Genomic DNA, 18379 nt, shown 5'->3' with positions numbered 1-18379 from the left:
GTCAGCTACGTACTCCCTCACCATCTTTCTGTAAAGATCAGCCCTACTCTGCCGAGACTGGGGACAGGTGACAGTGTCTTGCTGGGGTGACATAAAGCTGGCAAAAGCCTTGTAAAGCGTACCCTTGCCAGTGCTGGACAAGCTGCCTGCTCGCCTACTCTCCCTCGCTACTTGTCCCTAAGAACTACGCACTCTGCCGCTAGCGCTGTCAGAAGGGAAATACTGTTTCAGCTTGTGAACCAGGGCCTGCTGGTATTCATGCATTCTCACACTCCTTTCCTCTCCAGGGATGAGAGTGGAAAGATTTTGCTTGTACCGTGGGTCCAGGAGAGTGAACACCCAGTAATCGGTGCTGGAATAAATTCTTTGAACGCGAGGGTCACGGGATAGGCAGCCTAGCATGAAATCTGCCATATGCACCAGAGTACCAACGCGTAAGAATTCACTCCCCTCACTGGCCTGACTGTCCATTTCCTCCTCCTCCAACTCCTCCAACTCCTCTTCTTCTGCCCATACACGCTGAACAGTGAAGGACTCAACAATGGTCCCCTCTTGTGTCTCGCCAACATTCTCCTCCTCTTCCTCCTCATCCTCCTCCACCTCCACCTCCTCCGATATGCGCTGAGAAACAGACCTAAGGGTGCTTTGGCTATCAACAAGGGAATCTTCTTCCCCCGTCTCTTGTGACGAGCGCAAAGCTTCCGACTTCATGCTGATCAGAGAGTTTTTCAACAGGCCAAGCAGCGGGATGGTGAGGCTGATGATGGCGGCATCGCCACTGACCATCTGTGTTGACTCCTCAAAGTTACTCAGCACCTGACAGATATCAGACATCCACGTCCACTCCTCATTGTAGACTTGAGGAAGCTGACTGACCTGACTACCAGTTCTGGTGGAAGTTGACATCTGGCAGTCTACAATCGCTCGGCGCTGCTGGTAAACTCTGGATAACATGGTCAGTGTTGAATTCCACCTCGTGGGCACGTCGCACAACAGTCGGTGAGCGGGCAGTTGGAGGCGGCGCTGCGCTGCCCTGAGAGTGGCAGCATCTGTGCTGGACTTCCTGAAATGCGCACAGATGCGGCGCACCTTCGTGAGCAAATCAGACAGATTGGGGTATGTCTTGAGGAAACGCTGAACTATCAGATTTAACACATGGGCCAGGCATGGCACATGTGTCAGTCTGCCGAGTTGCAGAGCCGCCACCAGGTTACGGCCGTTGTCACACACAACCATGCCTGGCTTCAGGTTCAGCGGTGCCAGCCACAGATCAGTCTGCGCCATGATGCCCTGTAATAGCTCTTGGGCGGTGTGCCTTTTATCGCCTAGGCTCAGCAGTTTGAGCACCGCCTGCTGTCGCTTAGCGACGGCACTGCTGCTGTGCCTAGAGCTACCGACTGATGGCGCCATGCCCACGGATGGTAATTCGGAGGAGGAGGAGGTGGAGGAGGGGTGTGAGGAGGAGGAGGCATAGTAGGCCTGAAACACCTGGACCGAGGTAGGCCCCGCAATCCTCGGCGTCGGCAGTATATGACCAGCCGCAGGGTCATACTCGGTCCCAGCCTCCACCAAGTTAACCCAATGTGCCGTCAGCGATATATAGTGGCCCTGCCCGGCAGCACTCGTCCACGTGTCCGTGGTCAGGTGGACCTTGTCAGAAACGGCGTTGGTCAGGGCACGGATGATGTTGTCTGACACGTGCTGGTGCAGGGCTGGGACGGCACATCGGGAAAAGTAGTGGCGGCTGGGGACCGAATACCGAGGGGCGGCCGCCGCCATGAGGTTGCGAAAGGCCTCGGTCTCTACTAGCCTATAGGGCAGCATCTCCAGGCTAAGCAATCTGGAGATGTGGACATTAAGGGCTTGGGCGTGCGGGTGGGTTGCACTATATTTGCGTTTCCGCTCCAGCGTCTGGGGTATGGAGAGCTGAACGCTGGTGGATGCTGTGGAGGATCGTGGAGGCGACGATGGGGTTTTTGTGGCAGGGTCCTGGGCAGGGGGCTGACTATCAGCTAACACAGGGGAAGGAGCAGTGGTGTGCACGGCCGGAGGTGAACAGGCTTGTTGCCACTGAGTGGGGTGTTTAGCATTCATATGCCTGCGCATACTGGTGGTAGTTAAGCTAGTAGTGGTGGAACCCCTGCTGATCCTGGTTTGGCAAATGTTGCACACCACAGTCCGTCGGTCATCCGGTGTTTCCTTAAAGAACCTCCAGACTTCTGAAAATCTAGCCCTCGCCGCAGGAGCCCTTGCCACGGGAGCTTCACTAGTTGACACATTTGGCGCTGATGCACCAGCTCTGGCCCTGCCTCTCCATCTGGCCCCACCACTGCCTCTTCCAACCTGTTCTGGTCGAGGATTCTCCTCTGTCTCAGAAGCACTGTGTTCACCCGGCCTATCAACCCAGCTTGGGTCTGTCACCTAATCATCCTCCGATCCCTCAGTCTGCTCCCCCTCGGACTTCCTGCCCTGACAACAACTTCCCCACTGTCTGACAACCGTGTCTCCTCATCGTCGGACACCTCTTTAGACACTTCTTCCACTACGTCAAGAAGGTCATCATCACCCACAGACTGCGACTGGTGGAAAACCTGGGCACCGGAAAATTGCTCAGCAGCAACCGGACAAGTGGTTTGTGACTGTGGGAAGGGTCCAGAAAACAGTTCCTCAGAGTATGCCGGTTCAAATGCCAAATTTTCCTTGGAGGGGGCAGACTGGGGGGGAGGAGGCTGAGGTGCAGGAGCTGGAGGAGTGCCGATTTCGGTGACATGGGTGGACTGCGTGGAAGACTGACTGGTGGACAAATTGCTCGAAGCATTGTCGGCAATCCACGACATCACCTGTTCGCACTGTTCTGGCCTCAACAGTGCTCTACCACGAGTCCCAGTAACTTCAGACATGAACCTAGGGAGTGTAGCTCTGCGGCGTTCCCCTGCTCCCTCATAAGCAGGTGGTGTCTCACCCCGCCCAGGACCACGGCCTCTGACCCCTGCAGTAGTTGGACGCCCACGTCCCCGCCCTCGTCCTCTACCCCTAGCCCTCGGGTTAAACATTTTGAAAATGAGAGTTATAACTTTAATTTTTTTTTAACTTTTTTTTGTGTTTTTTTGTTTTTTTTTGTGTTTTTTAGTTTTTAAAACCAAACGATGCTATCCTATTGCTATGGCTATTTTCTAGCCAAGTATGAAAACACACTACTATGCCAGATGAGATGACGCTGAGTTATTAAACAAAATAAAGGTAAAATAAAAAAGGAAATGGCAGACTGTGCCTAATTGAAATCCAACCCCTAATAAATTTTCCCACTTCGGTCTTTGCAATGGATATGTGCGTCACTAAGCGCAAAACACAGCGGTCGCAAGTCTCACTACAAATTGCTCACAATTTGCTAGTAGATGCACTGCAGCAAGTACAGCCACCAGCAGATCAACCAGAAATCAAATATATATAACGCTACTGTAGGCGTAAGTAAGCCGTTTGGATTCTCCTATGGCTATTTTCTAGCCAAGTATGAAAGCACACTACTATGCAAGATGAGATGACACTGAGTTATTAAAAAAATAAACGTAAAATAAAAAAGGAAATGGCAGACTGTGCCTAATTGAAATCCAACCCCTAATAAATTTTCCCACTTCGGTCTTTGCAATGGATATGTGCGTCACTAAGCGCAAAACACAGCGGTCGCAAGTCTCACTACAAATTGCTCACAATTTGCTAGTAGATGCACTGCAGCAAGTACAGCCACCAGCAGATCAACCAGAAATCAAATATATATAACGCTACTGTAGGCGTAAGTAAGCCGTTTGGATTCTCCTATGGCTATTTTCTAGCCAAGTATGAAAGCACACTACTATGCAAGATGAGATGACACTGAGTTATTAAAAAAATAAACGTAAAATAAAAAGTAAATGGCAGACTGTGCCTAATTGAAATCAAACCCCTAATAAATTTTCCCACTTTGGTGTTTAAGGTGGATATGTGTGTCACTAAGAGCTAAACACAACGGTAGCAAGTCCCCCTGCAAATTCCTCACAATATGGTACTAGCTGCAAATAAAAAAAAAAAAGTATAACGTTATTGTAGCCCTAAGAAGGGCTGTTGGGTTCTTGGAGAATCACTCCTGCCTAACAGTATTCTAATAGAACAGCCTAACGCTTTCCCTGACCAGCAGCAGCTCTCTCCCTAGCGGCATCCAGACACAGAATGATCCGAGCAGCGCGGGCAGCGGCTAGTCTATCCCAGGGTCACCTGATCTGGCCAGCCAACCACTGCTATCGACGTGTAAGGGTACCACGTCATGCTGGGTGGAGTGCAGAGTCTCCTGGCTTGTGATTGGCTCTGTTTCTGGCCGCCAAAAAGCAAAACGGCGGGAGCTGCCATTTTCTCGAGCGGGCGAAGTATTCGTCCGAGCAACGAGCAGTTTCGAGTACGCTAATGCTCGACCGAGCATCAAGCTCGGACGAGCATGTTCGCTCATCTCTAATAGTGACCTATCTGCAGGCAGCATGTTACAGAGCAGGAGGAGTTGAGCAGATTCTATATAGTGTCCTATCTGCAGGTAGCATGTTATAGAGTGAGAGGAACTGAATAGATAGTACATTGGGGCAAATTTACGTACCCGGTCCTGTTGCGATCCCCGATTCGGGCGGTCCGGTGAAGATGAAGTCCTGCGCGATTCACATAGCTTGTGCGCCCAAGTTCCTGCAACCGTCGCTTCCCGCCGAGGCCCGCCGGAGTTCGCCTTCTTCTTCCCGGTGCTTGTAAGTGCATGTCTTGCAACACAATTTGAAATGTTAAATCCTGCATGTAGTCCGAATCCGTTGGGTTGTCCGACGGCCTGCCCCCCAATTTGTGTCGCGTGCAAGCCGGCGCCGTTGTGCGAAAATCTGATCGCGTGCACCAAAATCCCCTGTTAAATGTGGCGCAACTCGGAAATCGCCGGGAAACCCAATGAAAATGCGCTCCGCGGACCCTTAGTAAATGAGCCCCCTGTGTCTTATCTGCAGGCAGCATATCATAGAGCAGGAGCAGATCGGGGCACATGTATTTTGTCTGGCTTTGTGTGCCTACCCTTTTTGCTATCTTAGCAATTTTTCCTTATTGATATGTAATTTGCAACTTTTTAAACAATGGCACTCCCCTCACCGATGTCCACAGGCTGCAAACATGACCTATTTGTGCTCTTCTTTGCACATAGGTTCATCTACATGAGGCCTTTAAGAGTAACTCCATAAATAGATGCAGAGGCATAACTAGGAAGGGACCAAAAGGAAGATTTCATGGCTGGGCACATTGCATGACATTTGTGATGGCACATGAATGTGGCATGAGGAGATAAGCCCCCCGACTTACGAACACACGACTTACAGATGACCTCTGGATGATGGTAATTTTCTGTACGTTAGCCCCAGGCTGCAATGATCAGCTGTAACAGTTATTAGGTGTCTGCAATCCTGGTTCTTATGTTAACAGATTTAAAATCCAATTGTCAGAGAGACTAAAAAAAATTTGTCTGGTTCTACAATTATAAAATATACAGTTCCGACTTACATACTAATTCAACTTAAGAACAAACCTAAAGAACCTATTTTGTACGGAACTCGGGGACAGTTTCCTCTAAACTAAATCCATAGGCGCCAACATCTCAAATGAATACACTGGTTAATAAGAATAGAGCTGACGCTCTTCTATATTATATCATTGAACTATATGACATTTTTCTAGATTATTATGCAATAACGTGACTTTCATTACACATTCCCATTAGTGATACACAACAAGCAATAATAGTTTCATTACCTCACTGAGCTATTTTAATTTGCCATGCTGTGTTATTTAGATATTGCCGAATCCGGGCTTTCTGCCACCCTAGATTCTCTGCCCCTTAGTCTTATTTTTTTGGGACAGAACGGTGCCCCTGCTGTGTCTCAGAATTGTATTTAGTATAGACGTATTAAATCAGAGCTGTTGGGATATGATGAAGGTCTTATAGATGAAATATGTTAACATTATGTTCATGGTGGGAGAGTCGTAAAAATGATGCCTTGAAATATGGATTTTGGAGAGTAGCGCATGAATCGCCTTGGGTTCCACATATGGTGTGTAGACCACCAACTGTTCCTCCATGTCACATCATAATTCTTATCATCTACCTGCATGGTGGGTGCGAATGAACAGACCACGCAAATATTTCATCGTAGACTGACCTAGTTATTATGCCAAGTCTTTGTGTTTTTCACATGCTCGAGTTCCTCTATCCTTAAAGGGTTTGTCTGGGACTAAACAATAGGATTGATCACGGCTAAGTTCTGAAACTTTGTGAAATGTTCTTCATGCCAATTCAACTTCTTGAGCCAAGATCCAGGAGTCTTCCCTATATGTGTTCTTGCTTACACAAGGATGTCTTCATGGTGATGTCATGAACCAACGACGTGCATAGAAATGTGATCGGCTCACCCAAAGTATTCTAATTTTAATCCAAGAGTGAATTCACTTATAGGAAACCTGTCATCAGAAATTGGTCTGATAAACGATTATGAGTATGTTGTCTAGCATTGCACCTTCCAGGTCATGTTTCTTTCATGGCCAAGCTTGGTTCCAACGTCAAAGCAAAATCAACTTATACAAACTGGTTGTATAAAGTCAAGTAGGCAGAGAGTTTAACATGGAAGTCAAACTCTCCCTACCTCAGAATGCCTCCTCCCCATAATGTGCAGGACTTCTGGTGATAAGGTTAGTGATTTCTCTGGGTGCATGACCAATGTAGGTGGCATTCTGAGGAGGAGAGAGCTTGACTTCAGTATTAAAATCTCCGCCTCCTTGACTTTATACAACCAATTTAGATTCACTTTAAAGTTGATTTTCTGGATGATGGCACCACAATGGACCATGAAAGAAACCTGATCTAGAAGGTATTCAGTTGCTTGACAACATACTGGTAGTGGTTTATTGGGTCAATTTCTGCTGACAGGTTCCCTCTAAGTTGGTTTTATCAGAAAAGACTCCTAGTGACCAGCAGAATAGAGAATTGCAATTTGCCCTGCCCTGCCCCATACTGACTGGGAGTTTCGAGACTGGCCATACATGACGCAGAGTTCTGGAACGCCGGATGGAGCTCTGGATAGGGTATAGGAGACAATTGTCTTATGTCCTTAAAATTGGATAGTTAAAAAGTTAAGAACCCCACATTCATTAGTTTATGGGTAAATAATGTAATGTATAGTATAAGAAAAAGTTACAGATGTGTAGCATGACCAAAAAAAGTTGTATGACTTCATGTTGAATGACAGTAAACGGCTGGAGAAATCTTTTTGAATGGCTAATGTTCCACGGACTATATACACTGTATGTATAATAGATCTAACTAAATTGTGTTTTAACCTCATTATCTCTTTCATTTTCAATAACAGATGATGAATGCGCCAATAGCTTTACTCCAAACCAAGTAGCTCGGATGCACTGTTACCTTGATCTCAAATATCAAGGGTGGACTAGATCGCACAAGCCTTCCATTGTTCCTTTGGCCCCAATAGTAATAAAACAAGGTCCAGACTTTCTCACCATTCAGTGGATGCCCCCGATTAGTGGAGAACTATATGAAAGGTAATTGTTAATTCGCCAACACCAATGCAAAAGACTAGACCGATAACCAACTATGTCATAAGTCAATTCTTTGTCTTGTGCAATGGACAGGGCCGATACCCAACCACATCATAAGTCCGTGCTTTGTCATTTGCAATGAACTGGGCCAATACCCAACCCCATAACCACATAGCTTTGGCTGATACCACTATCCTTGTACTGGTGTCAATACACTGTTCCTCACTTTAGACAAACTACCAGTATGTCTTTTCTTCCCAAAAGTCCCCTAGAAGCCACACGAACTTCCATCATTTTATGTACGCTCTTTGTGCTAGGAAAGTCACCTTTGATTTATGGACATACATCCTTCTGAACTAATGTTAGAGCTCTACAAATCTACTGCTTACTCAATAAGCCTATTGGGGCATATTAACTTACTTGTTAAGTCGCGATCCCCGCTGTGAGTTGTCCGACGAGGATTGGGAGCCGCCGCGATTCACTAAGATTGTGCGTCCAATTTCCTGCATGTGTCGCTTCCCCCACTGAGGTCCTCCAGAGTTGCATGTGAGTGCTGATCTTGCGACAAAGTTTGCTTTTTAAATTCTGCGGTTTGCCCAAATCAGTCGGGTTGTCCGACGTCCACAGCCCCCAATTTGTGTCGCATGCAAGCCACACTCCAATCGTGTGCGCCAAAAACCCAGGCCAATTCAGTGAAAAACTGAAACATTTTCGAAACCCGACAAAAATGCGATGTACGGACCCTTAGTAAATGTGCCCCGTTATGTCTATTTTGTTTGACAGAGAAGTTTTTTTTATTATAGGGATTCCAGATCTTTTTGTGAGTCTTGTTCAGCTGATGGATCTATCCTACAATACGCACATCAGGCCTCCTCACCTCGTGCCTGCGACAATTCTGGATACTGGACTCCTGACGAGGCAGTGGGTATGGATTTTGCACATATACATTATACTATAGTAGATTCCCACTGCTTAAATAATGTCATTACAGAGTCCTCTGTTGTTGAATGTTCCTCAACCACAAGTCATTTTGACCCATTACCGACGGATGCTTCCTACATTAGCAATGATTGCAGCCTCTCACTAAAAGTCCATCTTGGTTAATGGATCCTAGACATAGGCTCTCCAAATGTATGTCCTTTGGGGGAGGGACAAGGGAAGAAGTTGATGATAACTGTTAACTAGTGATGAGCCAATCCAACGTTTCTGTTCGGGGATCGGCTGCATGACCTGGACATATTTCCGGATTGGTGGCCGTGTAATAGCCATGGCTAGTTGCTTTTGACCTTAATTTGCGAGAGACCACAGGCCAATTATAGCCATGGCTAGTTACTGGGGGCATCAATTTGCCAAATGGGAAGGTCGGGTCCGCTGGTCCCTACTGTTAATCAATCATATAGTGGAATGGAGACAATGGTGCAAAAGTATAGGTCCACTTCATTTTACTGGGCCATCAGATGTTCTTGTTTATTGCCCTCATAGAGAAGGATTGAACCTACAAAACCAGTTTTAATAAGAATTTTCTTGGTCAGATTAAAAAAAAGGCTCAGTTGTAGATGAACATCTTGGATCTTGAATGGACCTTATTTTAAAAGGTTTGCTCTGAAGGTTTTTGCACTAAGGTATTTTTCTGAGTGTTTAGCACAAGTTGTACTAAAGCCTTTAATAATTCATTAAAGGGGTTGTCCATTTTCAGCAAATAATTGATGTAGTTTGGGTTATGAACAGTTATACAGTTTTCTAATAAACTTTCCATATCAAAGCCTGACTGTTTTCTAGATCTCTGCTTGCTTTCATATTATAGGAAGCTTCATTGTTTACTTCGTGTTGATAAACACCGGTTCATGATCATGCAATGTCACACAGGTGCACACGTCATTACAGTAATCAGAGCTGTGCAATATAATGAGTCCTGCACCTGTGTGACATCACATGACTAAGGACCAGTTTTTATCCACAGAAAGCAAACAATGAAGCTTCCTATAGAATGACAATTATTGTATTTATATTATTACATAAAAAATATCAATTGTTTGCTGAAAGTAGAAAACCCCTTTAATATTATTCATATTTAATTCATTAATAACATTAATTAAAATCTCACCAACAGGCCACCTCTTTGAGGAGACCATACTCTTATCCAGTCCATATGCCTATTACAATTACACATTTTTAGTACCGCCATATTGGGGACCATTTACTTACCCGGTCCTGTCGTAATCCAACGTGGATATGGGTTCTGCCGGGATTCACTAAGGTCGTGCGCCTGATATCCAGTATGTGTCGCTGCTGCGCCGGTGCATGTAAGTGCTTGATCTTGCGACACATTTTGTTTTTTAAATTCTGCGTTTTTTCCGAATCCGTCGGGTTGTCCGAAGGCCAGACCCCTCATTTCTGTTGCGTGAAAGCTGTGCCAAAATCCGATCGCGTGCACCAAAATCCCGGCGGAATTCGTCCCAAAACGGAAAAGCTTGGGAAACCCAACGAAAGTGGGTTGAATCGCGCTTTTCCGTCGGAGGCCCCAAATATTTCAGATTTGCGCCGAATTGCCCCGGGATTTTGGTGCACGCGATTGGGGGTGTGGCCATCGGAAAACCCGACGGATTCGGAAAAATCACGCTATTTAAAAAAAAAAAAGTGTTGCTTGACACACACTTACATGCACCAGGAAGAGGATGGTGAACTCCGGCGGACCTCGGCGCAGCAGTGACACCTAGTGATTATTGGGTGTACGACCATAGTGAATCCCGGCAAGCTCCGAATCCTCGCCGGAGAACGTGCCGCTGGATCGCGACAGGACCGGGTAAGTAAATATGCCCCATTATGTCCATCTCCTTTGAAAAGACTACACCATTCTAGAAACACTTTTAATGAAATTTTGGTTGGTTGTCCCAAACGGGTTTCGTGGTATCTTCCTTGCATCTTATTCCCTGCATCTTATTGTAATTATTTTCTATTGGAGTACTGGATCCTGTAAACTTTTAGCCTCCAGATACAGATGTTATTAATGTCAATGCAATTGTAACTGGGGGCTAAAAGTTTACAGTATCCAGTACTCCAATCGAAAATAATTACAAGTGCTAAGCAAATAATATTGAGGTTAATTCACGAGGCTAGATTTCTAGGAAATCTGACTCATTGGGCGGAATGCAGACCAATGTACTCGCTTTCCAATAAAACTTTTATGAAATGTCATATGTGTAATTGTTTTGGCATTTCATGTTGTTTTGTTTCTCTGGCGATCCCTTATTGTAGCTCATTTACAGGATTATTAGTGAGAAAAAGTTCACAAAAGGGAATGCAGCTGACCTCTTATCCAACAGTGCGGCTGAGCAAAGAAATAGACTGGCTGGCGGTGACAATGCTAATAAGCGGAGAAGAGGCAGTAATATTACAGTATTTCTAATGAACAATCAAACACTCTATGGTAAAAAAAAAAAATTCTTTGAGGGCCGCAAAAATTAAAAAAAAAAAAAAAAAAATTCAAATCACCACCGTTTCAAATTTAAAAAGAAAAAAAAATCAATAAACTCAAAAGGTATTTCTACATCTACTAAAGTATTTACTCCATATAATTCATGTTGTAGCTTCAAAACAATCGAAATTCAAGCTATTTTTAAATACATTGCAAAGCCATTGGGAAATACAGGCGGTCCCCTACTTAAGAACACCCAACTTATAGACGACCCCTAGTTACAAATGGCCCTCTGGTAATTGGTAATTTACTGTACTTTAGTCCCAGGCTACAATAATCAGCTATAACAGTTATCACAGGTGTCTGTAATGAAGATTTATTGTTAATCCTGATTCTTATGACAATCCAACATTTTTAAAATCCAATTGTCACAGAGACCAAAAAAAATTTGGCTGAGGTTACAATTATGAAATATCCAGTTCCGACTTGCATACAAACTCAACTTAAGAGCAAACCTACAGAACCTATCTTGTACGTAACCCGGGGACTGCCTGTACATTAGGGTAAATTCATTAAGACGGGCGTTTAGAACAGCCGGCTTGAAATTCTTTCTGCAGATGTTCATGCGTCCCTGTTCACGAGCAAACTGTGGCCTCTAGGGAATATTGGCGCAAACTCTGCCAGTTTCGACCTGAAGACTAGATCAGAACTGGAGGAAATTTTTGCTATAGCGTCTGCCAATTTTCTGGTGGAGACTATAGTAAATATGACAGCCCGTCATTCATGCCCTGGCCTGCCCTCTGCCTGCCCTGCTCTCTTCCCTGTCTTCGCTCCGACTTGCCCATAGAGGCGTGCAGGTCGGAGAATGTGAGAAACTGGCGCGGACAAGGAAATTCATGAGGTTTATTTGCTATAAAATTGTCGGAGAAGCCATAATGAAAGTCCAACCAAAAATTTGAAACAATAATTTTTTCTTTCAGAAATTGATAGAAGTGGTGACTATTAGAATAGTTACAGTTCGTAAAAACTTTGTAACAATTTTTGTGTCCTATATTTTCTCCTTTTCTAACTGCACTCAGCATTGTGTCTAAATCAGCCTCCCCTCTATATATTTACACAGACGGATGCTTGATAGGAGAAGTTGTTGAACGTTCATATTACTTAACTCCTTACAGACTTGATGGACTTTTCTCTTTTCAGAGCAGATTTATCAAATGAATTATTCTATTATGTCTGTAAGTAGTTAAGCTTTAGCTTCCTTTCCTTATCTATTTGCTCAGTACTAGACTCCAGAACAGCCCTTAGAGTGAACTGCCCAATTCAAGGAAGGGAGGATAGAAAATAATAGGGCACAGCAGAATTTTTTTTATTAAACATATCACAAAGTTTCTGGAACTATTGTTTTTTTTTAATAGTTTCAAATGTCAAGTTCCCAATATAAATTTAGCTCTGCTATCATAACCATTGTTCAAACTATATGTATAAATTAAAGTTTACTATGTATAAAGTGGGGGCCTATGTTCACAGAGTTCTGTATTTTTATCCAGGCCCTCCAGATGTGGACCAGCCTTGCCAGCCAAGCTTACAGGCATGGAGTCCCGAAATTCATTTGTTTCACAATATGTCTGTCCCCTGTACTGAGCCTCATGGATGTATGCTGGAGCTTCATTTCTTAAAACCTGTTCGACCTCTGGCCCTTACCATATGGATAACGTACCTGTCCCCTAATGTACCTAACCCAATCTCAGATATTGAGCTGATAACAGAACATAATGAATCTCTACACCTGGGAAGTATGGAAGCCTTTTGTGATACTCCATTGACCATTAGACTGTCCACTGATCAAAAAGTTGCAAGAGTCTGTGTATATACGTTTGACCCAAGCATGGAGATAGATGCCGCCCTCCTTGTGTCCATGCCTCATGATCCACTTTGCTCATCCTGCAGACCTGTGAAATACAAAATAGTCAGGAACCCTCCTTTCCAACGAGATTCCCAAGCTACAAAGCCCCAATCACAGCGCACTTTCACGGACACGTGAGTAGAACCAACAGTAATGGCTGCTTCTTAAAGATGTGTTGTTTACATTCGTAAGGAGGAATAGCTCATGAACTTCATGGTAAGCAAACAAGTGGATGTTGAGTGCGGTCTTATTTCCTTGGAGTATATTTTGGGTTCATGTAACAAATGTAGCAAAATCAGGAGTACTATCCATATCTCAGCCAATGTGGCTGCTGCTGTGAGACCACTGAAGGACACGTTTCAGTCTCTCTTCGTTGGTCTACGTTGGTCTTCATCTTTGTTGATCTTCTTTTCATATTAATAGATAGTTAGAATATGCACAAGGATGTAGTATTAGCTTCTATTTTTGCAGACATGAAAGAAAAAAAAATTTTTTTTATATTGTGTGTGTGGGGATGTGCTGCACAATTTCTTAATATACTTTATTAACAAATTCTGCTTAGTTTGTAAAAAAAAAATAAAGCTACTCCATCAAGTAGCGAATTGTAACTGTAAAAGTGTGTGTACAGTGTGTGTCTATGGAGGCTGCATGTGCTTATATCCAATTCTTCCTGTGTTTGGTTAAACAGAACTCATCTTAATGAAAATAATGCTCATAGCATACTGCAGCCATTGAGAGAGCAGAAAGGGTTAACACCACAGCTGTGTAACAAACAGGAGAGGAGAGAGAGACCAGTCTTTCATCCTGTAGACAGATTTCCCATAGCAGCGGAGAAGTAACATTGTTACTAAGAAGCACTTAGCAGTCGGTTTCTTTACAAACAAAGCAGAATATCTTGATGAATTATATTAGAAAAATGTTCACAATACACACTATCAAAAATCATCTGAAATGAGTTACTCTTAGAAGGGATACAACTAGAGATGTTGATGGTTTTAGCAACTGATCTTGGAGACACTTTCAAAGTTTTCCCAATTTTTTTTGACTGACTGACCCTCATTTCTTAAAGTAATGGTGGCCACTCGTTTTTTTTCTTTACCTAGCTGCTTTTTTCTAGCCAAAATACAAGTACTACAAGTCTATTCAGTAGGACCATCAGCTGTGTATCCACCTGACTTCTGCACAGCACAACTGATGGTCCCAGCCCCATTTATAAGGCAAGAAATCCCACTTATGAAACCTGACAGAGCATCTGTGATATGAAAACCTTTTCAGGTGACTACCTCTTGTATCTCATCAAGAGAAAGCCAAGAGCGTGCAAGGCAGTAATCACAGCAAAAGGTAGCTACTTTGAAGAACCTAGAATATGAGACATTTTTTCAGTTGTTTCACATGTTTTTGTTAAGTGTATAATTCCACATGTGTTAATTCATAGTTTTGATGCCTTCAGTGTGAATCTACAATTTTTGTAGTCGTGAAAATACAGAAAATTCATTGAATGAGAGGGTGTGTCCAAACTTTTGGTCTGTACTGTATATATTGAATAAACATGTATATTTATAAGTGTAATAACCTTTCTTAACGATGTCTGAGCTTAGCTAATACTTTGTGCATGTGCAATAAAAGGTCAATGTCCTGTTTTGATACAGATTTAGCTACTTAATCTCCTGCACATCCATATGTGAACAGGTATGAAGGATGGAGATATTAGGGGTCTGACCGCAGACCTTCTCACCACAGAGTGTTACCATATCAGACGCCGTGCGAGATGTAGGACATGTGACAGAGACAAATGCCAGCCCATTATTAGACTGATGTGAATGACTAATGCCTCTGCGTGTGAGGAATAGTGTAGGACACAGTGGGTGGGGATCTGTGATGAAGATAATAAGTCATTATCCTTGAAGCTAATGAACCATACTGAATGTGGGTGGGATATTTTTTAAAGTAAATCCCATGATTAATTTCACTTTGATCTAGTAATTGCATTTTCCTAAATAATGTGGCTGAAACCGAAGGCTAAAACGTGTGCTCGACCCCATACCTTGTGACAGTTCAGTTCATGATACCTTGGTGGGTAGACATTTAACTGAGCTTTGAGTTAAAGTTCACTTGAGGTGAACCTTGAGGGACACGTTGAGGAGTGGTATGAATTGAAATCATTAATGTGATGCTAATATTGGAACCTGTCAATTTACATCTGGGATTATGAAACAGTCCGCGTTGATTTGAGATTAGAAAAGAAAGACTATTTACCGTCAACCATTGGCTTTATATATCGCGCAATTGATTTAGAAATTGGCAAATTCCAGAAATGTGTCAAAAATTTGTTCCACAGAGATTGGATTTTCTTTTGAAGGGAGTTAAAATTAGTTCATGATGACAGATATTCAGTCGATCTATGAAAAAGAATTCATAATGGCAGTGATTGATTAGTTAGTTCTTCCTTTAACATATGGTATTGTTACAGAAGTAACAAGTATGATGAACAAGACTTCCAAAAATCTAACTGTAATAAGGCCAGATTTAGTTGAATGTAGCAAAACGTAGGCTTATGGTTATGGCAGTCTGTAGTCTGTGAATGTAACTACTGAAACAGCCTTTAGTCTGATTGTTTGGCAGAGAATACTTGACAAAAACTCTACTGACCAGGATCGCATCGAATCAAGAGCACATAAGGATCCACTGTTGAGGCCAAACTTTGATGAGTCCCAAAGGTCTAGCAGAAGGCAACCTCATTTGAAGGGGATTTTGGTGTCAAGCACTTACCACTAGTGTTGGGGCTCCGCAGAATCATTTCCTTCTGTATATTTTATTCTATGAATGATGTATGCCACTGTATAATATAGTAAATCACATTGGAAGCTTCTAAAACATGTGTACAGGAGTCCATCAAATGCGATAAGAACAGAAACCAACCAGCCTTTAGACACTTTTTGGTTGAGTTTTGGTTGGATTAAAGTCATTTTGAGAATATTCATTTCTTCCACAGTTCTTATGTTAACCTATGTTGTGTCCCCTCTACAGGGAAGTAAAATTAGGACATAGATATCAATACCAGGTCCATGTGGTTGGTGGGACCTCAATAGGAGAACCTTCCCCTGCGCTGACTCACATACACGGGGCTCCATTTTGTGGAGATGGAGATGTAAATCAGTAAGTAGTTATATAACCATAAATGTTATTCTGACTTGTCAGGGGTAAAAGGAACCATTGGACAAAAACACAAATTTGGTCTACCGGGGTGGTATGTTCACAGGCAAAAATTGGATCTTGCTGTGATTTCATAGAAAAAAATCATATTAAGGCCAAGGTGAAGCTCCTGGGCCATAATGGAAAATGTATTAGAACCATTGCACACTTTATTAATTTGTACTACTGATAAGTGACAAAGAAATCACATGGTCTCTATTCATAGGCAGTGGTTGTATTCACACTTGGGGGTCGAGCCAACGGATATAGACCATGTGGTCCCTTTGTCACTTATGAAGAGATCAGTATTATAAATAAATGATGTGGGCAATGGTTTTAATAGAATTTGGCCATGAAGCTTCATGGCCTTAGACCATATATTTGTTCTATGAAATCACTGCAAAATCCAAAGTGAGTTTTCACCTGTAAACATCTCAACATGGTAGACTTAGAAGCCAATATATTTTCTGTGGTAAACATATAGCTAGGGATGGGCAGACCGATTTAGGTCCGGGTTTGGAGTCTGTTCTAAGGGAACCTGGCAGTACTTTTGTGGTTTGGGTTCCAATAGCACCGATCCCGAGTGTTACCCTCTAAATGCCCCTGCATGGTCGCTACACCATTTTCCCAAGCGAACTCCAACTAGCAAGCCATAGCCATGGCTAGTAGCTAGGGACGTTCATTCGGCAAATTGGCAGCCAATTCGGGTGGCCGAACCCGAGGGCAAAACCTTTGTACAATTCGGGTGGCTGTACCCAAGGGCAAAACCTTTGTACAATTTATCTCCTACGGATGTCCATCTGCAAACGAACTCTGAATCCAAATATAAATTAGAAAATTTCATTGAGAAAAGTTCTTCTTCCTTCTAGAATAACAAAAAGATTGTAGCTGCAGCCACCAGGGTCCATTTATCATGTACATTTCAGGATATGAAATATACTGAGTGGTTTTGCATGGCTTTATATTCTATCTGCACCAGTATTTTAAGCAAGCAATTAATAAAAAGGTTTTTAGCAGATTCATTGCAGCAGGTCTTCACACCTATCCATATTTGTCTAATCCTCCTGCAAAACATTTACCTCTTGGTGTTGAAGAGCAGCCAAACATTTGGAGCCTTTCAGACTATTGAGCAGTATTAAAATGTAACATAATAGAATAGGATTTGGAGCCTGATTTCATCGCTATATTTGCCTTAGTGGTGGTTTGCAGTGATTTTTATGCCTATAAATAATTCAATAAACATATAGTTGATGAATAATTTACGTTACGGGGATATAGGAACTGTAATTCATGGGACCTATAACAAGGGCCGCATCGTTTCTGTTTTGATGGTGTCATGATTTCAGGGAGCTCGGAGAAGAATGTGATGATGGGGCGCTGCAAAATGGTGATGGCTGTTCTCAAAAATGTCAACTAGAAGACAATTATATTTGCAGAGGTGAGTGCTGTGTATTGCACTTGGAGAAGAAAATTCTGTAGGACATCTCTAGCCGTGGTCCATTACGTGTTATTTTTTTTTTTTTTACAGGAAATCCAAGTCTATGTTTTATACCCGATGAAGATTTTCTCAATGACAGCCCGGAAATGTCCTCTTATTTTGATGAGGTCACATCCCAAGGATACATTGAACAGTGGGCTAGTCATGCTATTGCTTCACATGAAGACTTGAAGAATTGTCCAGTTTCGGCAGTTATTGGAGAACCCACCCAAAAGGTAATAAACATTGCTTAGACTAATAATTTAGCGATCTATGGTTCCCATACACCAAATCCATCTGAAATTGCCCCAGAATAACTTTGAGCTACATTCTCATGGCTGATTTTGGTTATACAGCTCCATTAGGCTACCTGCAAACGAACAAGTGCATTCAAAGCCTACTCAAAGGACTCATACACAGGATCGTGGAAATTTATGGGAATGTGTGCCAGCCATTGATACAGCAGCTAGCCCATGGCCTAAAGCAGCTTTCGTGTACATGAGCCCTGACTACTTCAGGCCATCCATTACTGGTAAAAAGGGACGCAGTGGTTTTTCCTCGAAAATTGTCATGGATTATGGAATGCTTCAGACAAAATGCATTGAGATACCAAACTGTGATTCACATGCTTCATAATGCCAAGCCGTGGAAATTGTGCTTTAGTCCTAACTGAGGCAAAGACGTAGAGGGGAACACACAATCACGTAGGGCGTTCTTCCATTTCTCTTTCCTTATGGCCTTACACAACCAAACGTATGCTATATCCGGTACAGTACCCCTATAGGAAATGGCT

The 18379-nt window shown here is 43.1% G+C and overlaps 1 protein-coding gene across 4 annotated transcripts in view; it reads left to right on the top strand.

The window, feature by feature from the left end:
• PAPPA2 (pappalysin 2) overlaps positions 1 to 18379 on the top strand; it is a 188895-nt gene that overhangs the window by 96189 nt on the left and 74327 nt on the right. For all 4 annotated transcript variants that reach the window (XM_072126779.1, XM_072126781.1, XM_072126778.1 and 1 more), the window contains exons 6-11: positions 7410 to 7602; positions 8403 to 8524; positions 12562 to 13051; positions 15945 to 16073; positions 17456 to 17547; positions 17638 to 17822. In XM_072126779.1, the coding sequence (XP_071982880.1) occupies positions 7410 to 7602; positions 8403 to 8524; positions 12562 to 13051; positions 15945 to 16073; positions 17456 to 17547; positions 17638 to 17822 (1211 nt within the window). The remainder of the gene's footprint in view (positions 1 to 7409; positions 7603 to 8402; positions 8525 to 12561; positions 13052 to 15944; positions 16074 to 17455; positions 17548 to 17637; positions 17823 to 18379) is intronic.

This window comes from Engystomops pustulosus, chromosome 10 (assembly GCF_040894005.1).
Source record: "Engystomops pustulosus chromosome 10, aEngPut4.maternal, whole genome shotgun sequence".
NCBI lineage: Eukaryota > Metazoa > Chordata > Amphibia > Anura > Leptodactylidae > Engystomops > Engystomops pustulosus.
The sequence above is the reverse complement of the archived record's forward strand: the minus strand, read 5'-3'. Positions and strand labels throughout refer to the sequence as shown.